This window comes from Taeniopygia guttata, chromosome Z, assembly GCF_048771995.1.
Source record: "Taeniopygia guttata chromosome Z, bTaeGut7.mat, whole genome shotgun sequence".
Taxonomy (NCBI): domain Eukaryota; kingdom Metazoa; phylum Chordata; class Aves; order Passeriformes; family Estrildidae; genus Taeniopygia; species Taeniopygia guttata.
Genome location: NC_133063.1, coordinates 9,810,891 through 9,838,034, shown reverse-complemented (window position 1 = coordinate 9,838,034; position 27,144 = coordinate 9,810,891). Strand labels below are relative to the sequence as shown.

The 27,144-nt window shown below is 52.0% G+C and overlaps 1 protein-coding gene across 1 annotated transcript; it reads left to right on the top strand.

Moving 5' to 3' along the window:
• Positions 1-230: 230 nt before the first annotated feature.
• Positions 231-4,275, top strand: LOC140681814 (serine/threonine-protein kinase PAK 3-like). The gene is made up of 8 exons (XM_072922304.1): positions 231-292; positions 419-467; positions 947-1,059; positions 1,575-1,692; positions 2,343-2,442; positions 2,870-3,066; positions 3,660-3,797; positions 4,186-4,275. Exons 1-8 carry the CDS (start codon positions 231-233, stop codon positions 4,273-4,275), a joined length of 867 nt encoding a protein of 288 aa, XP_072778405.1.
• Positions 4,276-27,144: the final 22,869 nt, after the last annotated feature.

The window sequence follows — 27,144 nt, the reverse complement described above, 5'->3', positions numbered from 1 at the left end:
GTGCTTAGATTTTAGTTTAGACTTCTAGTTTTGGACAGGCCATCTGTGCTGCAGGGCTGCTTGTCCTGCTGCTGTTGTTTTTTAGGTGGTGGCGGTGTGGTGGTGGTGTTGTTTCCTGAGAGAGTGAGTTGAAAGGACGCAGTGTCCCAGAGAGTGGGGCTGCCTTTCTGATCTGCTGCAGGGTGGGATCTCTTTTGAAGGGAGCATCTTTCCTTGGGATTTTTACAGAGATGCTGGTGAGCGAGGGAGATCCTGAGGCAAAATACACAGAACTGGAAACAATTGGCAGAGGGTGAGTGCAGCCACAGTTCCTTCCATTTACTGTTTGTCCCTGGACTTTTTTCCTCTTGTACTGTGGATTCCTGCACTTGCAGGGACTAAAGGACTTCTTCTTTCTCTGCGGCCGTTTTGTTTCTAGGGGTTTTGGCACGGTGTGCATGGCAGTGGAGACTGCCACAGGAGAAGAGGTAAGCGTCAAGCAGCGCCACAGCTTCTGCAGAACTGTTTTAGGACAGCATTTGATCTGTCATGTCTGGAAGAGTTTGCTTTGTTGCTGTGAAAGGGAGAATGCCAGTGGAATGATCAAGCCCCCTAGAGGTTGTCCAGCAGTTTTGCTCCATGTTTTCTGGCAGAAATTGACTTTCTGCTTGCAAGAGGTGTGTGAATGAAAATGGGGATGATCAAGTAAAGCCATGGGGGAAGTCTGTGGGAACGGTGAGTGTTGTTAGAGCTTTGAGGTGGACAGCATAGACCATGTTTCTGCCAGGTTTCCAAGGCAAAGGCTATCTGGCTCTTTGTCCTGGGAGGTGCCCAAGCAAGCGGTCTGATGTCCAGCCACAAGGAAGCTTGGCCCAGCCCAGCTCTGTCACCCCATCAGCACTGTCTCTGTGTTCCCCTGGTGGTTCTGTGCCACCAACTTTGGTTCATGTTTTCCATGTTGTTTTAGGTGGCCATAAAGAAAATTAGTCTCCTGGAAGAGAGCAACAGCGAGGTGTGCCTGAATGAAATCCAGATCATGCGTGGCAATAAGAATGCCAATCTTGTGACCTTTGTAGACAGGTGAGTGGTTCTGCTGTTCTGCCATGAAAGGTCATTCACATCCTGCAAGCCAGAAGTTCAACCACTCCTTTGGCGGCTGGCAGAGGATGGAGCTGTTAATTCCTGCTTCTGGGCTGATCTACAGCGTCCTGGGAGGAGATTGCATTGGGGCTGCGTTCATCTTTGCTGGCGTACCTAGTTTGAAGTGTGCTTTCAAAGACCGGCCTTGGCCCTGTCTCACTGGGCCAACAGCCTCAAAGTTCCTGTCCTCTCTCCACATGGTTTCATTTGTTTTGGCAATTGATTTTTTCCCACGGGACTCCAGTGCTGACAAAGCACTGTAGATTGTATTTCCCTTGGCCTGTTGCATTGGTGTGGATACCAAGCAGCCTTTAGACTACATAGAGTTCAAGCCCTGTAGGGCATTGTGAATGACTATTCCTCCTGTCTTCCTCTGAGAGAGACACAGGAGCAAGAATCCATCAGGTCATGTAAGTGCACACCTTCATCTCCAGGCTGTTGTTTCCTCCTTTCAGCTACCTGGTGGATGAGGAACTCTGGCTGGTGATGGAATACATGGACGGAGGTTCTTTACACGATGTCATTAGGGAGACTCATATGGCAGAAGGAGAGATAGCAGCTGTCTCTCGGGAGGTAAGGGATGGCGCTTGTTTCTTCCCATGGCTTGGTCGGGACCGCCCTTCCAAATGGGTGATAAGGAGAGGAGAGATTTCCCCTTCCAAGCTTCCTTTCTGCCTTTCTCTTACACCTGGCAGTAGCAAGAGCAGATGAAGTGCCTGCCAATGTGCCTGCCCTTCTTCTAGTGTGTTTGTGTTTGCCTCTCTAAAGCCTTGCCTGGAGCCTGTGTGTGCTGCATTCCTTCCCCACAAGAGCAAAGTGGCTGGTGGCACCATGTTGAGCAAGTGGCAAAGACAAAGAGATCCTCACAGGACTCTCACAGAGCTCAGCCTCAAAGGAGAGCCTTGCACCCCAAGTGGTGTTTGCAAAAGCAGACACTGTTGTCTGGCTGCAGAGAGTACAGGCACTGCAGCTGTGCACCTTGAGTCTGTGTTTGCAGGGCACTGGCCAGAGCAACAATTGCCCTTTCCCTTTCAAAAGCAAACAACCACGCCCTTAGAAAAGCTCTGCTGTCCTCGTGTTGGAGCAGCCAGCTCTGCTGCCTTTGCCAGCAGCCTGGCCTGCCGTGGCTCACCAACCCCCAGGAAGTCAGTCTTGCAGGTGTGCCACTGCCCTGCTTGTGGGACGCAATCCACTCAGGCTCGTGTTCCTTTTTCCTCTCTCAGTGCCTGCAAGGCCTGGATTTCCTTCACTCCAAGCAAGTGATCCACCGAGACATCAAAAGCCACAACATTCTCCTGGGCTTGGACGGCTCTGTCAAGTTGGGTGGGTGTTGCTGGCCAGGCTCAGCCGTGGCGGGCTGCGGTGTGGGGCTGCCTTTGGGTGCTGCCGCTTCCCTGGTGCCTGTGGCAGTGCAGGCTGCCCTGCTGCGAGCGCAGAGCACAGCCACAAGGTGCAGGGAGCTGTAGCTGGGCAGAAGGGGTCAGGAGCGCCTTTGGCTTGTGTGTGTCCCTTCCCCAGCAAGGCAGCAGCAGTCTAATAGCTTCAGGGGACTAAAAGCCACTGCCTGAAGTCGGGGGCTTCTGCAAAGTGGCCAATTGCGTATTTCCTCAGCTGCAGGCTCGAGGAATAGCAGCATGCCCCTGGTACAGCTAGATTCCACACTGCCTTCTTAGACATTGATTCAGTGGGGAATTCTTTTCTTTGCTTTCCTTTTTCACGCTGGCTTGATGTGAGTGTTTTTTCTCCTCAGCTGATTTTGGCCTTGCTGCTCAGCTCACCGCTGAGCAGAGCAAACGGAGTTCAGCTGTTGGGACTACTCACTGGATGGCACCAGAAATTTTCACAAGGAAGCCCTACGGCCCCAAAGTGGACATCTGGTCCTTTGGCATTGTGGGGATCGAGATGGTGGAAGGAGCACCTCCTTACCTGATGAACACCTCCCGCACGGTACGCTGCAACTACCCTCAGATGCTCCTGTCACTCTGACTAAATCTACTCCCATTCTGCTGCCTGGGAAGCTTGCTAACACCTGACAATGATAGGTGCCAGGCTGCATAGTCTCTTATGCTTCTTGCCCAGATGATCCCCTTGGCATTTCATCATGAATAGCACAAGAAAATCACAATGCCTTTTCCTTGGTGGAAGCTTTGCCTAAGAGAGCAGTGAGCAGCTTTACCTAAAGGAGCAGTGAGCTGCATTTTATGGGAGGAATCCTTGGAAATAGTAGTTAGATTAAAGTCTGTCTTCCACCTCACCTGTAGAGCTGGTGTCAGTGCTGAGAGAAGCAAAGTGTGCTGCTGCTGATGGAGTTGCTCCTAATTCCTAATGAAATCAGGGGTCAAGGCAAGAGCCTTTGCATATTGGACTGGCTATGGCTGCCTCTGGCTTTGGGTTCTTTTAGTAGGGGTAGGAAAGGTATCTCCCTCCCTCTGGCAGGGAGTAAAGAGCCACTGGGGAGTTGAGCTTGTCCAGTGGGGTCTGTGTGAGCAGTTTGGCGTGTGAAGGAGACAGGTGGAGCATGGCATTTCCTTCTTCTCCAGGTTCAGCAGCTGATAAGCACCAGGGGCACCCCGAAGCTGCAGAAGCCCAGGCAACAGTCGGCTTGGCTGCGAGACTTTCTGTGCTGCTGCCTGGAGACGGACGAGGACAGGCGCTGGTCTGCCCAGGAACTTCTGCAGGTAAAAGGCAAAGCGGCTGCCGGGTGCGCCGGCCGCCCGCTGCCAGGGGCTCCTCGTCTGCTCAAGTCCAAGGCGGCAGATGGGCCCTGCTGCTGAGAATCTCCAGTCTGGGGGCTTTTCAAAGGAAAACAGAGGAGAACCCTGGCCTGGTATGGGTTGGAAGGAGCCTTTCCAGGTCGCCTAGACCAAATCTCTTTCATCTGAAGCCATCTGGGTTAATGGATTTGTGGGATTGGGAGCCATGTTTGGCTCATGTAGCATGGTCCTGGATGTGGAGACAGAGGTGCACAGAATGCCCTCCTTTGTGTATATTTCTGCTTGCCAGAGAAAGCCAGTTTCAGCCTGTGAGGTCAGTAGAAATGAATTTCTTCTTTTTCTCTTTGGGCAGCATCCTTTTGTAACCTCAGCCAAGCCGACCTCCAGCCTGACACCTCTGATCATGGCGACGCAGCAGTTTATGGCCGACAGGAGATACTAGCTTTGCAAGAGGCCATTGGTGTTTTTTGTAGTTTCTAGTTGATAGCTCCTAGTTTCTAGTCTGTTTAGACTGATAGTGTAAATAAATACGATAATACATAAAACCTTCACTGTGCTGGAAGCCTCCCTTTGTTCTCATGCTGTGCATAAGCTCTAAATTTGCTTCTGAATGGTCAGGTGTTTCTTAAATGTGGGAAAAGCCATCTTTGGGGTTTGTGGCATGGTCTGGAAGTGGGCAAAGGTCTTCTGACCTTGGTGCCTCCAGGCCACAACCTCTAGTGGAGAGACAGGCTGGCAGCAGTGACTAGAGGAGCAGAGTGGGGCAAAATGGAGCAGAGCAGTGGTGGCAGTGCAGGGCATGCTGCTGTGGCTGTGGTTGTGTTGCAGCTCTTGGGAAAGGTTGGGAGTGTCTGTGCTGCTGTGGGCAGAGGGGGAGGGAGCCGGGCTTCTCCACAGGCTCGGGCACAGGTGAGCGTCCCGTGGGAAGGCAAGTTCTGCCACGGGAACTAAGGCCAACATGTGGGAGTGAAGACTTGTGCAGTTTGGAGCTGCGTGAGCCACTGTGGAGGCCTGTGGGCCTGCTGGAGGACTTCTTGGGGCTATGCCCTGGAAGAATGTCCTTTAGATTTTAACCTTTCCCTTATCTTGTCCCCTAGACTTTAAACTCTCCCATGGACTCTGGTTTTTTGTTTCAATGTACGTTTGTGTCATGGTTTGACGCTGGCACAATGCCAGCGCCCCATGAAAATACAACTTACCAATCAAATGCTGTGAAATGTGATCAAGGACAGAGCAAAGCAGACCAAACTTAATAACAAAGGAAAAAGCTTTATTACACTACTACTACTACTACTACTACTATAAAAGGAAAAGAAAGGAAAGGAAAAAAAAACACACAAAATTCGAAATGAAAACTTTCTAAAACATTTCTCCTCTCTCCACCCAACTCCACCAAACCCCAGCGAGACTCATTTGGATCCTTAATCAAGTTTTCACCCTTCAATATAATCAATACTGAGTCCATCGGGGAAGAGAGGAGTCCCCCTTGCAACCATAGACCCCCAGGAAACACAACTGCCACCTTTTGTGTTTCCAATGTCACACGTGGCACCGCCCAGACACACCAGCCAGTGTGACACTCTCCTCTCCATGTCACAGTGCTCTCACCACCGTGCATGGACAGAGACTGCTTATAGGGCCCCTTTAAGGATGCTTCGCCAAGGACCACCAGGAACAACAGTCCAGTATCACAATTTGGGACTAGAGTCCCCCCCATTTTCCCCTGGGGCCGAGGGTCCAAAAGACAGAGATCGCCTTCTCTTCTTCCTGAAGATGGAGGGCATCCTCACACCCTCCTCAGCTCTCTCTCTCTGTCCACTCCAAAACTGGTAGTTGCTGCAGAAGGTCTCTTAGCTCACCAATGCATCCCCCTAAAATGCAGTCCCTCTTAAAAGAAAGAGTGGTTCAGTCTATGGTAAACAAGCAGAGTCCAGCCAAAGGCCACTCTATCATCTGCCCCCAACCTTCTTCTCTGAACATCTGAGGTTTCAAGCTGTCTCTCTTTTCTTCAAATTCAGGAGGAGTAATATTTCATAAAGCCTTCATTTCTCAGGAAGAGTTAAAAGTCCCAATTCCCAAGGATGGCTCGCTGCCCAGGCTCCAGCTCCCACAGCCCGGCTGGGCACCTTGCGGCCCCCCCCCGTTCTTCTCCTTCCCTGCGGCAAACTGCTGATAAAACCACCGAGTCTCTTTTTTCTCTCTTGAGAGAGAGAGAGACTCTGGGGGGGGGAACGGAGACATCCCAGATTTCTCTACCCTTCCATCTGCAGGAGCTGACCCAGTCGGTTCCGATCCTTTACCTCCTGGCCTACCTGTGTAGGCCGCATGGCTCTCCTCCCCCACCCAGCCCGGGCTGGGGGGGGGAGGTCCGTATCATGCGATGACCGGAACCAAAGAAGAACGAGTCCTCCTGGGAATTCCACTTTTAACCCCTCTGTGTTCTCAGAGGCGTGTCCACCTTCAATTAGTCACCCCAAGTGTCAGTATATAAACCTGACCCCTGACTGGTGAACCTCTTCCTTCTAAAAAAAAAATTCTCTTCCCGTGTCAAACCATGACACTTTGATACATTATTAGTATATAATATATAGATATAGTATAGCTATCTATATATATAGATACATAGTCATCATATAGTGATGATTCAAAATCATTTACTGTGCGATGTTTTGTGGCAATTGACAGTATATTTGATGATCATTTAAATTTAAATTTTAGTTGCACAATATTTAACAGACTTCCTTTTCCAGTTTTCGTATTCATCCACCACGTCCCTGTACCCACTATCCTTGAGAAGGACAGGACTGGAGATGGAACCTGCTCAAGAGCACAGGCCAGCCACCAGCCATCTGCCATCTGCCCTCCTTTTCCATGCCCTTGCCAGGAGGGCACTGGCCATGCCTCCCCAGATTCTACCCTAACCCACTTTGTGACAGGCCTCAACTCTGCTCCTGCTTTCCTGTTGTATTAGCAGTCCCCGATTGTGGAGTTGTGTTTTTATACTTTATTGTATTTTCATTGTATTTCGATTTTAAAATGGTTTATCCCCTTGTACCCCTCTGTGCCCCTTTGGTTTATCCCTAGTTTTCCCATCCCTCCTCAAGTGTCCATCACCCTGTAAGTACAGAGACATTCCCCTGTCTCCTCCCAGATGCTTTGTCCATCACTCGGTGTGCCTTCCCTTACATCTTGAAGCTTCCATCCAGAGCGTCAGGTGGTTGGGTGAGGGCCTGGGGCCCCTTCCCCTTTCCTCCCTCATTGGATACCCTCATTGTCAGTTTGTACAAGAGCCACTCCTTACTGTTTTCTCATTGGCGAGGCAGTTCTCCTCCTTCTCTGTATTTAATTGGTGGTTTGCACCTCTCTGGTGCTCTTGTCAGCAGGTTGTGATCAGGTGCAGTTGGGCTCTTTGCCGCCTCCATAAAGCTTTGGAGTTCTACCCCTGACAAGAAACTCTTTGTTATTCGCCAGTGGGATCAGCTACGCCTTGGGAGCAATGGAGGCATTCCCCAAAGCCCATCCAGGTCCAGCAGGGAGTGCTTCTTGCTGCCCTACACGCCCCTTGGAGAGCTAGCTGGGGCTGAGTGGACTGGAGATCAGTGGTTGGGGGCGAGGACGCGGCAGATGGTGGCAGCGGCGATGGTGATGGGTGTCTCTCCCTGCCGCTACCATCAGTCCCCCACGCTGGGCGTGCAGGTGGGAATCGGATCTGCCGCTCCACTGCCTCTTCCTACCACCCTGCTGGGCTCCACTGGGCTTGGCTGGACTCCCTTTTGGCTTGGCTGAACTCACTTGGTATCAGTGTCACCACTCTGGACTGCACTGTTCTGCTGGAGCGGAAAAACAGTCCCACGTGCCACCCTGGCCCTGATGGTTTCAGTTGTGTGTCAGAGCTGTCACTTCTGTGCCACTCATCTCAACCCCGTGGCCTAAAAACTACTGTGGAAGGACAGAACTGGCAGGGAAATGGTGGTGGTGCTTTGGTCCCAGGGCCTCTCTGCTAGAGGGAACCAGAAAGAAGGATCCCCCTTGCATTTGTGGTCATGGCATTTCCCTGCTGAAATCACACCCATGGCTGTGATGTAAAATGAATAAACAGTGCTGAAAGATCCATGACCTGGTCTCTGTAGCTAGGAGAAACCTCTAAATGTAATTGAAGTAGTGCTTCTCCTTGTTTGCTGCTTTCCTGAACTGAGCAAGGTCCAACTGGAAGAAGCCTTCTGGTTTTTGCTCAGAAGCATTAGTGGCCAAAGAGCACTGATGTGGTTCCTCACATCCCGCTCCCTTCTCAGTGCTCGATTTCTCCGGGTGGGCTATAGGGGATTAGTGTGTTCTTGGAGTTACTCTTAGATGCCTTGAGCAGTAGCTTATGGACTAGGAGGGCTTTTTGTCTTGCTTTGTAGCAGAGGAGAGCTTTGCAGCCTTTTTTTGGCCTGAGCTGTAGGGAAGATCTGGTTCCCTGCACTCTGTGAGTTCACAAACCAGCCCAGGGTGGCTGCTATTGTGATGTCAGGGGCCGCATCCCAGCGTTGCCAAGGCAAAGTTGCTGTGCCCAGGCCCGGCAGGGCTCAGTGAGCAGAGCAGCTCTGTGGCACGCTCACTGCAGGCAGAACCTGCTGATCGCCGAGGTCTCTGCCAGCAGGACTCGCAGGATTTTTGGTTTTTCCCCGCAGGCGTTTTCTGGTGCAGACTTGGGCAGCGCTGCTCAGGCCATGGAGAGAGTGTGTGCTGCAGTTTGCACGGCTTTCTCTGTGGCCTATTCTGGGTACTTTTTCACCCAGCTGGCACGTAAGTGGACTGTTTTGTGCAGTGTGGCATATGGACACCAAAATGCCACCAAGAGGCCTTGAGTTGGGTAAAGCTGCTGTCAGCAGCTGCAGCTAAGAAGAGGGTGTCTCTAGCCAGAGGGGCCTGGGCAGCATTTGTAATGTAGCCGGCAGGGGCTCCGCTCCTCCCGTGGCATAGCCTGTGCCCATGGGGTCTGGAATCTCCTCCGTTTGCTGACTCAAGCCAGACAACTTCCAAGATAAGAGGACTGGGAGGGCTTGGCGGGAGTCCTTGGAAAAGCTGTGCACTGCTCTCCAGCACTGAGGGAAAGTCCCTCAGTTCAAGTCTTCTTGTCTGCATTCCCTCATCCCAGCATGTGCCTGTGGAACTTGACACTTCCTGAGTGCTAAAAGAGCCATTCCTTCTGGGGTGAAATCACGGGATCAGCTTGGAAAAGGCCTCTGAGATGGACATTTCAGAGCAGTTCTTGTATGCTTCTGAACCCAGGAGCTGTTCCTGCGCTGTGTCACCACAGAACTGCCACCATGGCTAAAGGGGACTTGGGTGAAGCTTTTTTGGGGAAGGGTTTTCAGTAAGCTCATGGCAATTGCTGCATGCAATCCCTTCAGAAAACTGAAATCCAGGGAAGAGAGGAGCTGTAGCTCCTGCTGGTTGCGGTGGGGCAGAAGCTGGAATGCCTGTTGCAGAACCACTGGGACTTTCTCAGTCTCGAGTTTCTATGGGTTGAGAGGCCAAAGGGAACAAAATGTAGACACGAGGCAGTAGTTTGTGCTGTTGCCTTGCTGTGTGACACAAGGGTTGCTGCTGGAGTGATGGAGTGAAAGCAGAATGCTCTGTCTTTGGTTGCTGACTATTTGGTGGGCTTGCCCAGCACAGGCAGTTTCCTTACAGCATCTGCTTCTTTTTCCCTTTTGTCTTGCAGGTCACATCACCCGTGCCTGGAGAGAATCCGCTCCTTGGGTGAGTGGGAAAGGAACCTTTGACGTTGGTAGCATTTGACAATTGTGGAGCAAGCTGTGAGTTGGGCTTGGTGCAGTCCAGTGCCAGCCTGGTTGGATGAATGAAAGAACAGTCCAGGCTCTTTGCAGCAGCAGCAGCAGCAGCAGCAGCAGCAGCAGCAGCAGCAGCAGCAGCAGCAGCAGCAGCAGCAGAATCTGCAGGAGGAGTTGGATCCCAGGCTGTTTCTCCAGTTCCTTTACAGACCTTTTAAGCAGCTGAAAGTGGGGTTGCTTGGTGCTTGAAGCCATGATGGAAGTTCTCCTGTACAAGAGAGTGCAGTCCCATCTAACTGGCCCATTTGACTTGAGTTTGAACAATTAGAATGCCATTTCTCTGCAGATGATTTCTCCTTAGTGCATCTGGCTCCAGAGCTGAATAGAGAGGTTCCCTGTCCCTGACACTGCTGTCTATCTGCAGAGCCCAAAACAGACCTCTGAGCCTCCTCTGGATGCATGTCTTCCTGAAGAAGAGGCCAAATGGGAGGAAGATTCCCACCAAAGTGCACCTGCTGCCACTGCAGGGCCTGAGCATCCAGCATCAGTAAGTGGCAGCTCTGGCTAGTCCTGTGGCTGGAGCAAAGCAGAGCTGCAAGTTTCTGAGCAGACAGCACCTGCCCTGCCTGGCTGAAGATGCTGAGGACTGGAATCTTTCCAGCTCTCCCAGAGCACTTCCCCCAGCCTGTGAGGCCGGGAGAAGGGGTGTGGAACTTGGACATTTAGGCCTCACTTCCCTACTGTTCTGACAGGGGCTGGGAATTTTTCTCAGCAAGAGACAAGAGGTAGCAATAGGATGTCTTTGGATGCTCCTGGGGTACAAGTGAGGCCCTCTGTGCCCAGGGGCTGTGCAGGCTCCTTGTCCCCAGTGAAGAGAGTAGTGCAAAGGTGCAGTTCACAGCCTTGCAGGATATGAGGAGACACTGTCCCCAGAAGGGACCTGGCCCTCCCCACAGAACAGCCAAAGTCAGCAGCTAAAGGAACAGCTGAGATGCAGCGGGGCCTGTAGCTGAAGAGACGTAAGGCTCTGAATGACAGGTTCTTTCCTGACCCTCCTGCTGCTGTCTGTGCACAGAGCACAAGGGCAGCGCCAGCACCTGCTCCGGCTGCCTCTGCACCCGAGGCAGAGGCTGAAGAGGAGGAAGGTGCCAATGAACCTGCTGCTGCTGTCAGCCCGTGGCCTGAGCAGCCAGCATCAGTAAGTGCCTGTTTGGGTTAGCAGTGTCTTTGGTGACATTTTGTCCCTCATGTAAAAGCAGGCTTTGGGTTCGGGGCCTTGAGCTGGAGAAGTGGGCTGCAAAAGCTGAGAGGTGAAGAGCCCTGGATGTGGCCAGCAGCATCTTCCTCAGGGCTTGCATTTGAAATGAGATCGGAGGGGCATCTCTGCCAGGCACATTTGTGACCTAAATTAATTTCTTGTCCCAGAGCTCCAGCTCCTCTGTCGTGGCACCTGCACAAGCTGCAGCTGAAGAAGCCTCCAGTGCCCAAGCTGGAAACTCAAGCAGGAGCAGCTCGTGCACCTGGAGCACGACTAGTTCCTCTGGCAGCAGGGAGCTGCTGGGAGAGAGGACAGAGGACAAGTGCCTGGCCATGCTGAGTACGTCCTTTGTGACCCTTGTGTGCCGCAGCAGTGCCTGGTGTGTGCGTGCGTGTGTCAGCAAGAGCTGTCCCAGCTCCTGTTCCTCCTCAGCTGAGTGCCAGCTCCTGAGGCCTCCCCACAGGAGCTGTTGCTGTGCTCTGAGGTGGGGAGGGATCAATGGGCTGCTGCTCCTGCCTCGGAGGGCAGCTGGGCCTGGTTTGGCCTTGCCTGAGCTTCCCTCTAGGCAAAAGGCAGAGCAGAGATTGTTTCTGGCTGAGCAGGAGGCTGTGACCGAGCAAATGAGGAGGCCTCCAGGAGCTCCTGTGGGGCCCAGCTCCTGTGGGGCAAGGCCAAGGTCATCTTCAGAGCTCAGCCTGTCCTAAAAACTGAGGGACCTCATTCCCAAGGCACATCACAGTAGGGTAGAACATCAGCTGCTGCTCTTGAGCGGCAGAAGGGCATTGTTTAGGCAAAGTCCTGCTTCAAGCTGGAGTTCCTAGCTCTGCTGGAGGCACTTTGCAATATTCTTCCTGTTCTGGAAAGGGCAGCTGTTGATAAAACTGGATTCCAGAAGCCAAGATGCCTTGCATGTTTGCAAGGATTAAATCTTTTGTTGAATGTCCCAGAGTGTTCATTGCCCGAACAGAAAGGTTGTGTTTGTCCTGCTGCCTGCCTTAATGTCTGTAGGCAACAATCACTTCTCTTGCTTACACTTTTCTGATCCCTGTCTCCTCTGACTGTTTCTTGATGTGCTTAGATTTTAGTTTAGACTTCTAGTTTTGGACAGGCCATCTGTGCTGCAGGGCTGCTTGTCCTGCTGCTGTTGTTTTTTAGGTGGTGGCGGTGTGGTGGTGGTGTTGTTTCCTGAGGGAGTGAGTTGAAAGGGCGCAGTGTCCCAGAGAGTGGGGCTGCCTTTCTGATCTGCTGCACGGTGGGATCTCTTTTGAAGGGAGCATCTTTCCTTGGGATTTTTACAGAGATGCTGGTGAGCGAGGGAGATCCTGAGGCTAAATACACAGAACTGGAAACAATTGGCAGAGGGTGAGTGCAGCCACAGTTCTTTCCATTTACTCTTTGTCCCTGGACTTTTTTCCTCTTGTACTGTGGATTCCTGCACTTGCAGGGACTAAAGGACTTCTTCTTTCTCTGCGGCCGTTTTGTTTCTAGGGGTTTTGGCACGGTGTGCATGGCAGTGGAGACTGCCACAGGAGAAGAGGTAAGCGTCAAGCAGCGCCACAGCTTCTGCAGGACTGTTTTAGGACAGCATTTGATCTGTCATGTCTGGAAGAGTTTGCTTTGTTGCTGTGAAAGGGAGAATGCCAGTGGAATGATCAAGCCCCCTAGAGGTTGTCCAGCAGTTTTGCTCCATGTTTTCTGGCAGAAATTGACTTTCTGCTTGCAAGAGGTGTGTGAATGAAAATGGGGATGATCAAGTAAAGCCATGGGGGAAGTCTGTGGGAACGGTGAGTGTTGTTAGAGCTTTGAGGTGGACAGCATAGACCATGTTTCTGCCAGGTTTCCAAGGCAAAGGCTATCTGGCTCTTTGTCCTGGGAGGTGCCCAAGCAAGCGGTCTGATGTCCAGCCACAAGGCAGCTTGGCCCAGCCCAGCTCTGTCACCCCATCATCACTGTCTCCGTGTTCCCCTGGTGGTTCTGTGCCACCAACTTTGGTTCATGTTTTCCATGTTGTTTTAGGTGGCCATAAAGAAAATAAGTCTCCTGGAAGAGAGCAACAGGGAGGTGTGCCTGAATGAAATCCAGATCATGCGTGGCAATAAGAATGCCAATCTTGTGACCTTTGTAGACAGGTGAGTGGTTCTGCTGTTCTGCCATGAAAGGTCATTCACATCCTGCAAGCCAGAAGTTCAACCACTCCTTTGGTGGCTGGCAGAGGATGGAGCTGTTAATTCCTGCTTCTGGGCTGATCTACAGCGTCCTGGGAGGAGATTGCATTGGGGCTGCATTCATCTTTGCTGGCATACCTAGTTTGAAGTGTGCTTTCAAAGATCAGCTTTGGCCCTGTCTCACTGAGCCAACAGCCTCAAAGTTCCTGTCCTCTCTCCACATGGTTTCATTTGTTTTGGCATTTGATTTTTTCCCACGGGTCTCCAGTGCTGACAAAGCACTGTAGATTGTATTTCCCTTGGCCTGTTGCATTGGTGTGGATACCAGTTCAAGCCCTGTAGAGCATTGTGAATGACTATTCCTCCTGTCTTCCTCTGAGAGAGACACAGGAGCCAGAATCCATCAGGTCATGTAAGTGCACACCTTCATCTCCAGGCTGTGTTTTCCTCCTTTCAGCTACCTGGTGGATGAGGAACTCTGGCTGGTGATGGAATACATGGACGGAGGTTCTTTACACGATGTCATTAGGGAGACTCATATGGCAGAAGGAGAGATAGCAGCTGTCTCTCGGGAGGTAAGGGATGGCGCTTGTTTCTTCCCATGGCTTGGTCGGGACAGCCCTTCCAAATGGGTGATAAGGAGAGGAGAGATTTCCCCTTCCAAGCTTCCTTTCTGCCTTTCTCTTACGCCTGGCAGTAGCAAGAGCAGATGAAGTGCCTGCCAATGTGCCTGCCCTTCTTCTAGTGTGTTTGTGTTTGCCTCTCTAAAGCTTTGCCTGGAGCCTGTGAGTGCTGCATTCCTTCCCCACAAGAGCAAAATGGCTGGTGGCACCATGTTGAGCAAGTGGCAAAGACAAAGAGATACTCACAGGACTCTCACAGAGCTCAGCCTCAAAGGAGAGCCTTGCACCCCAAGTGGTGTTTGCAAAAGCAGACACTGTTGTCTGGCTGCAGAGAGTACAGGCACTGCAGCAGTGCACCTTGAGTCTGTGTTTGCAGGGCACTGGCCAGAGCAACAATTGCCCTTTCCCTTTCAAAAGCAAACAGCCACGGCCTTAGAAAAGCTCTGCTGTCCTCGTGTTGGAGCAGCCAGCTCTGCTGCCTTTCCCAGCAGCCTGGCCTGCCATGGCTCACCAACCCCCAGGAAGTCAGTCTTGCAGGTGTGCCACTGCCCTGCTTGTGGGACGCAATCCACTCAGGCTCGTGTTCCTTTTTCCTCTCTCAGTGCCTGCAAGGCCTGGATTTCCTTCACTCCAAGCAAGTGATCCACCGAGACATCAAAAGCCACAACATTCTCCTGGGCTTGGACGGCTCTGTCAAGTTGGGTGGGTGTTGCTGGCCAGGCTCAGCCGTGGCGGGCTGCGGTGTGGGGCTGCCTTTGGGTGCTGCCGCTTCCCTGGTGCCTGTGGCAGTGCAGGCTGCCCTGCTGTGAGCGCAGAGCACAGCCACAAGGTGCAGGGAGCTGTAGCTGGGCAGAAGGGGTCAGGAGTGCCTTTGCCTTGTGTGTGTCCCTTCCCCAGCAAGGCAGCAGCAGTCTAATAGCTTCAGGGGACTAAAAGCCACTGCCTGAAGTCGGGGGCTTTTGCAAAGTGGCCAATTGCGTATTTCCTCAGCTGCAGGCTCGAGGAATAGCAGCATGCCCCTGGTACAGCTAGATTCCATACTGCCTTCTTAGACATTGATTCAGTGGGGAATTCTTTTCTTTGCTTTCCTTTTTCAAGCTGGCTTGATGTGAGTGTTTTTTCTCCTCAGCTGATTTTGGCCTTGCTGCTCAGCTCACCGCTGAGCAGAGGAAACGAAGATCAGCTGTTGGGACTACTCACTGGATGGCGCCAGAAATTTTCACAGGGAAGCCCTACGGCCCCAAAGTGGACATCTGGTCCTTTGGAATTGTGGGGATCGAGATGGTGGAAGGAGCACCTCCTTACCTGATGAACACCTCCCGCACGGTACGCTGCAACTACCCTCAGATGCTCCTGTCACTCTGACTAAATCTACTCCCATTCTGCTGCCTGGGAAGCTTGCTAACACCTGACAATGATAGGTGCCAGGCTGCATAGTCTCTTATGCTTCTTGCCCAGATTATCCCCTTGGCATTTCATCATGAATAGCACAAGAAAATCACAATGCCTTTTCCTTGATGGAAGCTTTGCCTAAGAGAGCAGTGAGCAGCTTTACCTAAAGGAGCAGTGAGCTGCATTTTATGGGAGGAATCCTTGGAAATAGTAAAGTTAGATTAAAGTCTGTCTTCCACCTCACCTGTAGAGCTGGTGTCAGTGCTGAGAGAGGCAAAGTGTGCTGCTGCTGATGGAGTTGCTCCTAATTCCACCAGCCAATGAAATCTGGGATCAAGGCAAGAGCCTTTGCATGTTGGACTGGCTACGGCTGCCTCTGGCTTTGGGTTCTTTTAGTAGGGGTAGGAAAGGTATCTCCCTCCCTCTGGCAGGGAGTAAAGAGCCACTGGGGAGTTGAGCTTGTCCAGTGGGGTCTGTGTGAGCAGTTTGGCGTGTGAAGGAGACAGGTGGAGCATGGCATTTCCTTCTTCTCCAGGTTCAGCAGCTGATAAGCACCAGGGGCACCCCGAAGCTGCAGAAGCCCAGGCAACAGTCGGCTTGGCTGCGAGACTTTCTGTGCTGCTGCCTGGAGACGGACGAGGACAGGCGCTGGTCTGCCCAGGAACTTCTGCAGGTAAAAGGCAAAGCGGCTGCCGGGTGCGCCGGCCGCCCGCTGCCAGGGGCTCCTCGTCTGCTCAAGTCCAAGGCGGCAGATGGGCCCTGCTCCTGAGAATCTCCAGTCTGGGGGCTTTTCAAAGGAAAACAGAGGAGAATCCTGGCCTGGTATGGGTTGGAAGGAGCCTTTCCAGGTCGCCTAGACCAAATCTCTTTCATCTGAAGCCATCTGGGTTAATGGATTTGTGGGATTGGGAGCCATGTTTGGCTCATGTAGCATGGTCCTGGATGTGGAGACAGAGGTGCACAGAATGCCCTCCTTTGTGTATCTTTCTGCTTGCCAGAGAAAGCCAGTTTCAGCCTGTGAGGTCAGTAGAAATTAATGTCTTCTTTTTCTCTTTGGGCAGCATCCTTTTGTAACCTCAGCCAAGCCGACCTCCAGCCTGACGCCTCTGATCATGGCGACGCAGCAGTTTATGGCCGACAGGAGATACTAGCCCTGCAAGAGGCCATTGGTGTTTTTTGTAGTTTCTAGTTTCTAGTTGATAGCTCGTAGTTTCTAGTTTGTTTAGACTGATAGTGTAAATAAATACGATAATACATAAAACCTTCACTGTGCTGGAAGCCTCCCTTTGTTCTCACGATGTGCATACGCTCTAAATTTGCTTCTGAATGGTCAGGTGTTTCTTAAATGTGGGAAAAGCCATATATGGGGTTTGTGGCATGGTCTGGAAGTGGGCAAAGGTCTTCTGACCTTGGTGCCTCCAGGCCACAACCTCTAGTGGAGAGACAGGCTGGCAGCAGTGACTAGAGGAGCAGAGTGGGGCAAAATGGAGCAGAGCAGTGGTGGCAGTGCAGGGCATGCTGCTGTGGCTGTGGTTGTGTTGCAGCTCTTGGGAAAGGTTGGGAGTGTCTGTGCTGCTGTGGGCAGAGGGGGAGGGAGCCGGGCTTCTCCACAGGCTCGGGCACAGGTGAGCGTCCAGTGGGAAGGCAAGTTCTGCCACGGGAACTAAGGCCAACATGTGGGAGTGAAGACTTGTGCAGTTTGGAGCTGCGTGAGCCGCTGTGGAGGCCTGTGGGCCTGCAGGAGGACTTCTTGGGGCTATGTCCTTTAGATTTTAACCTTTCCCTTATCTTGTCCCCTAGACTTTAAACTCTCCCACGGACTCCAGTTTTTTGTTTCAATGTACGTTTGATACATTTTTAGTATATAATATATAGATATAGATATAGATATAATATATAGATATGGTAGAGATATCTATATATATAGATATATAGTCATCATATAGTGATGATTCAAAATCATTTACTGTGCGATGTTTTGTGGCAATTGACAGTATATTTGATGATCATTTAAATTTAAATTTTAGTTGCACAATATTTAACAGACTTCCTTTTCCAGTTTTCGTATTCGTCCGCCACGTCCCTGTACCCACTATCCTTGAGAAGGACAGGACTGGAGATGGAACCTGCTCAAGAGCAGAGGCCAGCCACCAGCCATCTGCCATCTGCCCTTCTTTTCCGTGCCCTTGCCAGGAGGGCACTGGCCATGCCTCCCCAGATTCTACCCTAACCGACTTTGTGACAGGCCTCAACCCTGCTCCTGCTTTCCTGTTCTATTAGCAGTCCCCGATTGTGGAGTTGTGTTTTTATACTTTATTGTATTTTCATTGTATTTCGATTTTAAAATGGTTTATCCCCTTGAACCCCTCTGTGCCCCTTTGGTTTATCCCTAGTTTTCCCATCCCTCCTCAAGTGTCCATCACCCTCTAAGTACAGAGACATTCCCCTGTCTCCTCCCAGATGCCTTGTCCGTCACTCGGTGTGCCTTCCCTTACATCTTGAAGCTTCCATCCAGAGCGTCAGGTGATTGGGTGAGGGCCTGGGGCCCCTTCCCCTTTCCTCCCTCATTGGATACCCTCATTGTCAGTTTGTACAAGAGCCACTCCTTACTGTTTTCTCATTGGCGAGTCAGTTCTCCTCCTTCTCTCTATTTAATTTGTGCTTTGCACCTCTCTGGTGCTCTTGTCAGCAGGTTGTGATCAGGTGCAGTTGGGCTCTTCGCAGTCTCAATAAAGCTTTGGAGTTCTACCTCTGACAAGAAACTCTTCGTTATTCGCCAGTGGGATCAGCTACACCTTGGGAGCAATGGAGGCACTCCCAAAAGCCCATCCAGGTCCAGCAGGGAGTGCTTCTTGCTGCCCTACTCGCCCCTTGGAGAGCTAGCTGGGGCCGAGTGGACTGGAGATCAGTGGCTGGGGGCGAGGACGCGGCAGATGGTGGCAGCGGCGATGGTGATGGGTGTCTCTCCCTGCAGAGCTCTGTTTGGCACTGCCGCTACCATCAGTCTGCCACGCTGGGCGTGTGCGTGGGAATCGGATCTGCCGCTCCACTGCCTCTTCCTACCACCCTGCTGGGCTCCACTGGGCTTGGCTGGAGTCCCTTTTGGCTTGGCTGAACTCACTTGGTATCAGTGTCACCACTCTGGACTGCACTGTTCTGCTGGAGCGGAAAAACAGTCCCACGTGCCACCCTGGCCCTGATGGTTTCAGTTGTGTGTCAGAGCTGTCACTTCCGTGCCACTCATCTCAACTCCGTGGCCTAAAAACTACTGTGGAAGGACAGAACTGGCAGGGAAATGGTGGTGGTGCTTTGGTCCCAAGGCCTCTCTGCTAGAGGGAGCCAGAAAGAAGGATCCCCCTTGCATTTGTGGTCATGGCATTTCCTTGCTGAAATCACACCCATGGCTGTGATGTAAAATGAATAAACAGTGCTGAAAGATCCATGACCTGGTCTCTGTAGCTAGGAGAAACCTCTAAATGTAATTGAAGTAGTGCTTCTCCTTGTTTGCTGCTTTCCTGAACTGAGCAAGGTCCAACTGGAAGAAGCCTTCTGGTTTTTGCTCAGAAGCATTAGTGGCCAAAGAGCACTGATGTGGTTCCTCACATCCCGCTCCCTTCTCAGTGCTCAATTTCTCCGGGTGGGCTGTAGGGGATTAGTGTGTTCTTGGAGTTACTCTTAGATGCCTTGAGCAGTAGCTTATGGACTAGGAGGGCTTTTTGTCTTGCTTTGTAGCAGAGGAGAGCTTTGCAGGCTTTTTTTGGCCTGAGCTGTAGGGAAGATCTGGTTCCCTGCACTCTGTGAGTTCACAAACCAGCCCAGGGTGGCTGCTATTGTGATGTCAGGGGCCGCATCCCAGCGTTGTCAAGGCAAAGTTGCTGTGCCCAGGCCCGGCAGGGCTCAGTGAGCAGAGCAGCTCTGTGGCACGCTCACTGCAGGCGGAACCTGCTGATCGCCGAGGTCTCTGCCAGCAGGACTCGCAGGATTTTTGGTTTTTCCCTGCAGGCGTTGTCTGGTGCAGACTTGGGCAGCGCTGCTCAGGCCATGGAGAGAGTGTGTGCTGCAGTTTTCACGGCTTTCTCCGTGGCCTATTCTGGGTACTTTTTCACCCAGCTGGCACGTAAGTGGACGGTTTTGTGCAGTGTGGCATATGGACACCAAAATGCCACCAAGAGGCCTTGAGTTGGGTAAAGCTGCTGTCAGCAGCTGCAGCTAAGAAGGGGGTGTCTCTAGCCAGAGGGGCCTGGGCAGCATTTGTAATGTAGCCGGCAGGGGCTCCGCTCCTCCCGTGGCATAGCCTGTGCCCATGGGGTCTGGAATCTCCTCAGTTTGCTGGCTCAAGCCAGACAACTTCCAAGATAAGAGGACTGGGAGGGCTTGGCGGGAGTCCTTGGAAAAGCTGTGCACTGCTCTCCAGCACTGAGGGAAAGTCCCTCAGTTCAAGTCTTCTTGTCTGCATTCCCTCATCCCAGCATGTGCCTGTGGAACTTGACACTTCCTGAGTGCTAAAAGAGCCATTCCTTCTGGGGTGAAATCACGGGATCAGCTTGGAAAAGGCTTCTCAGATGGACATTTCAGAGCAGTTCTTGTATGCTCCTGAACCCAGGAGCTGTTCCTGCGCTGTGTCACCACAGAACTGCCACCATGGCTAAAGGGGACTTGGGTGAAGCTTTTTTGGGGAAGGGTTTTCAGTAAGCTCATGGCAATTGCTGCATGCAATCCCTTCAGAAAACTGAAGTCCAGGGAAGAGAGGAGCTGTAGCTCCTGCTGGTTGCGGTGGGGCAGAAGCTGGAATGCCTGTTGCAGAACCACTGGGACTTTCTCAGTCTCGAGTTTCTATGGGTTGAGAGGCCAAAGGGAACAAAATGTAGACACGAGGCAGTAGTTTGTGCTGTTGCCTTGCTGTGTGACACAAGGGTTGCTGCTGGAGTGATGGAGTGAAAGCAGAATGCTCTGTCTTTGGTTGCTGACTATTTGGTGGGCTTGCCCAGCACAGGCAGTTTCCTTACAGCATCTGCTTCTTTTTCCCTTTTGTCTTGCAGGTCACATCACCCGTGCCTGGAGAGAATCCGCTCCTTGGGTGAGTGGGAAAGGAACCTTTGACGTTGGTAGCATTTGACAATTGTGGAGCAAGCTGTGAGTTGGGCTTGGTGCAGTCCAGTGCCAGCCTGGTTGGATGAATGAAAGAACAGTCCAGGCTCTTTGCAGCAGCAGCAGCAGCAGCAGCAGCAGCAGCAGCAGCAGCAGCAGCAGCAGCAGCAGCAGCAGAATCTGCAGGAGGAGTTGGATCCCAGGCTGTTTCTCCAGTTCCTTTACAGACCTTTTAAGCAGCTGAAAGTGGGGTTGCTTGGTGCTTGAAGCCATGATGGAAGTTCTCCTGTACAAGAGAGTGCAGTCCCATCTAACTGGCCCATTTGACTTGAGTTTGAACAATTAGAATGCCATTTCTCTGCAGATGATTTCTCCTTAGTGCATCTGGCTCCAGAGCTGAATAGAGAGGTTCCCTGTCCCTGACACTGCTGTCTATCTGCAGAGCCCAAAACAGACCTCTGAGCCTCCTCTGGATGCATGTCTTCCTGAAGAAGAGGCCAAATGGGAGGAAGATTCCCACCAAAGTGCACCTGCTGCCACTGCAGGGCCTGAGCATCCAGCATCAGTAAGTGGCAGCTCTGGCTAGTCCTGTGGCTGGAGCAAAGCAGAGCTGCAAGTTTCTGAGCAGACAGCACCTGCCCTGCCTGGCTGAAGATGCTGAGGACTGGAATCTTTCCAGCTCTCCCAGAGCACTTCCCCCAGCCTGTGAGGCCGGGAGAAGGGGTGTGGAACTTGGACATTTAGGCCTCACTTCCCTACTGTTCTGACAGGGGCTGGGAATTTTTCTCAGCAAGAGACAAGAGGTAGCAATAGGATGTCTTTGGATGCTCCTGGGGTACAAGTGAGGCCCTCTGTGCCCAGGGGCTGTGCAGGCTCCTTGTCCCCAGTGAAGAGAGTAGTGCAAAGGTGCAGTTCACAGCCTTGCAGGATATGAGGAGACACTGTCCCCAGAAGGGACCTGGCCCTCCCCACAGAACAGCCAAAGTCAGCAGCTAAAGGAACAGCTGAGATGCAGCGGGGCCTGTAGCTGAAGAGACGTAAGGCTCTGAATGACAGGTTCTTTCCTGACCCTCCTGCTGCTGTCTGTGCACAGAGCACAAGGACAGCGCCAGCACCTGCTCCGGCTGTCTCTTCACCCGAGGCAGAGGCTGAAGAGGAGGAAGGTGCCAATGAACCTGCTGCTGCTGTCAGCCCGTGGCCTGAGCAGCCAGCATCAGTAAGTGCCTGTTTGGGTTAGCAGTGTCTTTGGTGACATTTTGTCCCTCATGTAAAAGCAGGCTTTGGGTTCGGGGCCTTGAGCTGGAGAAGTGGGCTGCAAAAGCTGAGAGGTGAAGAGCCCTGGATGTGGCCAGCAGCATCTTCCTCAGGGCTTGCATTTGAAATGAGATCGGAGGGGCATCTCTGCCAGGCACATTTGTGACCTAAATTAATTTCTTGTCCCAGAGCTCCAGCTCCTCTGTCGTGGCACCTGCACAAGCTGCAGCTGAAGAAGCCTCCAGCGCCCAAGCTGGAAACTCAAGCAGCAGCAGCTCGTGCACATGGAACACGACTAGTTCCTCTGGCAGCAGGGAGCTGCTGGGAGAGAGGACAGAGGACAAGTGCCTGGCCATGCTGAGTACGTCCTTTGTGACCCTTGTGTGCCGCAGCAGTGCCTGGTGTGTGCGTGCGTGTGTCAGCAAGAGCTGTCCCAGCTCCTGTTCCTCCTCAGCTGAGTGCCAGCTCCTGAGGCCTCCCCACAGGAGCTGTTGCTGTGCTCTGAGGTGGGGAGGGATCTCTGGGCTGCTGCTCCTGCCTCGGAGGGCAGCTGGGCCTGGTTTGGTCTTGCCTGAGCTTCCCTCTAGGCAAAAGGCAGAGCAGAGATTGTTTCTGGCTGAGCAGGAGGCTGTGACCGAGCAAATGAGGAGGCCTCCAAGAGCTCCTGTGGGGCCCAGCTCCTGTGGGGCAAGGCCAAGGTCATCTTCAGAGCTCAGCCTGTCCTAAAAACTGAGGGACCTCATTCCCAAGGCACATCACAGTAGGGTAGAACATCAGCTGCTGCTCTTGAGCGACAGAAGGGCCTTGTTTAGGCAAAGTCCTGCTTCAAGCTGGAGTTCCTAGCTCTGCTGGAGGCACTTTGCAATATTCTTCCTGTTCTGGAAAGGGCAGCTGTTGATAAAACTGGATTCCAGAAGCCAAGATGCCTTGCATGTTTGCAAGGATTAAATCTTTTGTTGAATGTCCCAGAGTGTTCATTGCCCGAACAGAAAGGTTGTGTTTGTCCTGCTGCCTGCCTTAATGTCTGTAGGCAACAATCACTTCTCTTGCTTACACTTTTCTGATCCCTGTCTCCTCTGACTGTTTCTTGATGTGCTTAGATTTTAGTTTAGACTTCTAGTTTTGGACAGGCCATCTGTGCTGCAGGGCTGCTTGTCCTGCTGCTGTTGTTTTTTAGGTGGTGGCGGTGTGGTGGTGTTGTTGTTTCCTGAGGGAGTGAGTTGAAAGGGTGCAGTGTCCCAGAGAGTGGGGCTGCCTTTCTGATCTGCTGCACGGTGGGATCTCTTTTGAAGGGAGCATCTTTCCTTGGGATTTTTACAGAGATGCTGGTGAGCGAGGGAGATCCTGAGGCTAAATACACAGAACTGGAAACAATTGGCAGAGGGTGAGTGCAGCCACAGTTCTTTCCATTTACTCTTTGTCCCTGGACTTTTTTCCTCTTGTACTGTGGATTCCTGCACTTGCAGGGACTAAAGGACTTCTTCTTTCTCTGCGGCCGTTTTGTTTCTAGGGGTTTTGGCACGGTGTGCATGGCAGTGGAGACTGCCACAGGAGAAGAGGTAAGCGTCAAGCAGCGCCACAGCTTCTGCAGGACTGTTTTAGGACAGCATTTGATCTGTCATGTCTGGAAGAGTTTGCTTTGTTGCTGTGAAATGGAGAATGCCAGTGGAATGATCAAGCCCCCTAGAGGTTGTCCAGCAGTTTTGCTCCATGTTTTCTGGCAGAAATTGACTTTCTGCTTGCAAGAGGTGTGTGAATGAAAATGGGGATGATCAAGTAAAGCCATGGGGGAAGTCTGTGGGAACGGTGAGTGTTGTTAGAGCTTTGAGGTGGACAGCATAGACCATGTTTCTGCCAGGTTTCCAAGGCAAAGGCTATCTGGCTCTTTGTCCTGGGAGGTGCCCAAGCAAGCCGTCTGATGTCCAGCCACAAGGCAGCTTGGCCCAGCCCAGCTCTGTCACCCCATCATCACTGTCTCCGTGTTCCCCTGGTGGTTCTGTGCCACCAACTTTGGTTCATGTTTTCCATGTTGTTTTAGGTGGCCATAAAGAAAATAAGTCTCCTGGAAGAGAGCAACAGGGAGGTGTGCCTGAATGAAATCCAGATCATGCGTGGCAATAAGAATGCCAATCTTGTGACCTTTGTAGACAGGTGAGTGGTTCTGCTGTTCGGCCATGAAAGGTCATTCACATCCTGCAAGCCAGAAGTTCAACCACTCCTTTGGTGGCTGGCAGAGGATGGAGCTGTTAATTCCTGCTTCTGGGCTGATCTACAGCGTCCTGGGAGGAGATTGCATTGGGGCTGCATTCATCTTTGCTGGCATACCTAGTTTGAAGTGTGCTTTCAAAGACCAGCCTTGGCCCTGTCTCACTGAGCCAACAGCCTCAAAGTTCCTGTCCTCTCTCCACATGGTTTCATTTGTTTTGGCATTTGATTTTTTCCCACGGGTCTCCAGTGCTGACAAAGCGCTGTAGATTGTATTTCCCTTGGCCTGTTGCATTGGTGTGGATACCAAGCAGCCTTTAGACTGCATAGAGTTCAAGCCCTGTAGAGCATTGTGAATGACTATTCCTCCCGTCTTTCTCTGAGAGAGACACAGGAGCAAGAATCCATCAGGTCATGTAAGTGCACACCTTCATCTCCAGGCTGTGTTTTCCTCCTTTCAGCTACCTGGTGGATGAGGAACTCTGGCTGGTGATGGAATACATGGACGGAGGTTCTTTACACGATGTCATTAGGGAGACTCATATGGCAGAAGGAGAGATAGCAGCTGTCTCTCGGGAGGTAAGGGATGGCGCTTGTTTCTTCCCATGGCTTGGTCGGGACGGCCCTTCAAAATGGGTGATAAGGAGAGGAGAGATTTCCCCTTCCAAGCTTCCTTTCTGCATTTCTCTTACGCCTGGCAGTAGCAAGAGCAGATGAAGTGCCTGCAAATGTGCCTGCCCTTCTTCTAGTGTGTTTGTGTTTGCCTCTCTAAAGCTTTGCCTGGAGCCTGTGAGTGCTGCATTCCTTCCCCACAAGAGCAAAGTGGCTGGTGGCACCATGTTGAGCAAGTGGCAAAGACAAAGAGATCCTCACAGGACTCTCACAGAGCTCAGCCTCAAAGGAGAGCTTTGAACCCCAAGTGGTGTTTGTAAAAGCAGACACTGTTGTCTGGCTGCAGAGAGTACAGGCACTGCAGCTGCGCACCTTGAGTCTGTGTTTGCAGGGCACTGGCCAGAGCAACAATTGCCCTTTCCCTTTCAAAAGCAAACAGCCACGCCCTTAGAAAACCTCTGCTATCCTCGTGTAGGAGCAGCCAGCTCTGCTGCCTTTGCCAGCAGCCTGGCCTGCCCTGGCTCCGCATCCCCCAGGAAGTCAGTCTTGCAGGTGTGCCACTGCCCTGCTTGTGGGACGCAATCCACTCAGGCTCGTGTTTCTTTTTCCTCTCTCAGTGCCTGCAAGGCCTGGATTTCCTTCACTCCAAGCAAGTGATCCACCGAGACATCAAAAGCCACAACATTCTCCTGGGCTTGGACGGCTCTGTCAAGTTGGGTGGGTGTTGCTGGCCAGGCTCAGCCGTGGCGGGCTGCGCTGTGTGGCTGCCTTTGGGTGCTGCCGCTTCCCTGGTGCCTGTGGCAGTGCAGGCTGCCCTGCTGCCAGCGCAGAGCACAGCCACAAGGTGCAGGGAGCTGTAGCTGGGCAGAAGGGGTCAGGAGTGCCTTTGGCTTGTGTGTGTCCCTTCCCCAGCAAGGCAGCAGCAGTCTAATAGCTTCAGGGAACTAAAAGCCACTGCCTGAAGTCGGGGGCTTTTGCAAAGTGGCCAATTGCGTATTTCCTCAGCTGCAGGCTCGAGGAATAGCAGCATGCCCCTGGTACAGCTAGATTCCATACTGCCTTCTTAGACATTGATTCAGTGGGGAATTCTTTTCTTTGCTTTCCTTTTTCAAGCTGGCTTGATGTGAGTGTTTTTTCTCCTCAGCTGATTTTGGCCTTGCTGCTCAGCTCACCTCTGAGCAGAGCAAACGGAGTTCAGCTGTTGGGACTACTCACTGGATGGCGCCAGAAATTTTCACAGGGAAGCCCTACGGCCCCAAAGTGGACATCTGGTCCTTTGGAATTGTGGGGATCGAGATGGTGGAAGGAGCACCTCCTTACCTGATGAACACCTCCCGCACGGTACGCTGCAACTACCCTCAGATGCTCCTGTCACTCTGACAAAATCTGCTCCCATTCTGCTGCCTGGGAAGCTTGCTAACACCTGACAATGATTGGTGCCAGGCTGCATAGTCTCTTATGCTTCTTGCCCAGATTATCCCCTTGGCATTTCATCATGAATAGCACAAGAAAATCACAATGCCTTTTCCTTGATGGAAGCTTTGCCTAAGAGAGCAGTGAGCAGCTTTACCTAAAGGAGCAGTGAGCTGCATTTTATGGGAGGAATCCTTGGAAATAGTAAAGTTAGATTAAAGTCTGTCTTCCACCTCGCCTGTAGAGCTGGTGTCAGTGCTGAGAGAAGCAAAGTGTGCTGCTGCTGATGGAGTTGCTCCTAATTCCATCAGCCAGTGAAATCAGGGGTCAAGGCAAGAGCCTTTGCATGTTGGACTGGCTACGGCTGCCTCTGGCTTTGGGTTCTTTTAGTAGGGGTAGGAAAGGTATCTCCCTCCCTCTGGCAGGGAGTAAAGAGCCACTGGGGAGTGGAGCTTGTCCAGTGGGGTCTGTGTGAGCAGTTTGGCGTGTGAAGGAGACAGGTGGAGCGTGGCATTTCCTTCTTCTCCAGGTTCAGCAGCTGATAAGCACCAGGGGCACCCCGAAGCTGCAGAAGCCCAGGCAACAGTCGGCTTGGCTGCGAGACTTTCTGTGCTGCTGCCTGGAGACGGACGAGGACAGGCGCTGGTCTGCCCAGGAACTTCTGCAGGTAAAAGGCAAAGCGGCTGCCGGGTGCGCCGGCCGCCCGCTGCCAGGGGCTCCTCGTCTGCTCAAGTCCAAGGCGGCAGATGGGCCCTGCTCCTGAGAATCTCCAGTCTGGGGGCTTTTCAAAGGAAAACAGAGGAGAATCCTGGCCTGGCATGGGTTGGAAGGAGCCTTTCCAGGTTGCCTAGACCAAATCTCCTTCAGCTGAAGCCATCTGGGTTAATGGATTTGTGGGATTGGGAGCCATGTTTGGCTCATGTAGCATGGTCCTGGATGTGGAGACAGAGGTGCACAGAATGCCCTCCTTTGTGTATCTTTCTGCTTGCCAGAGAAAGCCAGTTTCAGCCTGTGAGGTCAGTAGAAATTAATGTCTTCTTTTTCTCTTTGGGCAGCATCCTTTTGTAACCTCAGCCAAGCCGACCTCCAGCCTGACGCCTCTGATCATGGCAACGCAGCAGTTTATGGCCGACAGGAGATACTAGCCCTGCAAGAGGCCATTGGTGTTTTTTGTAGTTTTAGTTTCTGGTTTATAGCTCCTAGTTCGTAGTTTCTTTAGACTGGTAGTCAAAATAAATAAGGCAATACATGTTATAAAAAGAAGAGCCTAAAAGTTATGCTAACGTGGTTATAGAATTATCCTCTGTTAGAATGTTGTTATTACTGTTAATCACTTCCCTGCATTCATTCCTTGTTAGAAATCCTTCTCTGTTAGATTCTGTTTCACTGTGGTGCCGGCTGCTGCTTCCTAGAAAATGGCATCTGGGCCTGTCAGTGGGAGTTGACATCAGAGACAGTATGCAAATACAGGAACTCTTCAGAAACTATGCTAGAATCACCTAGAACTATGAGCCTTCACAA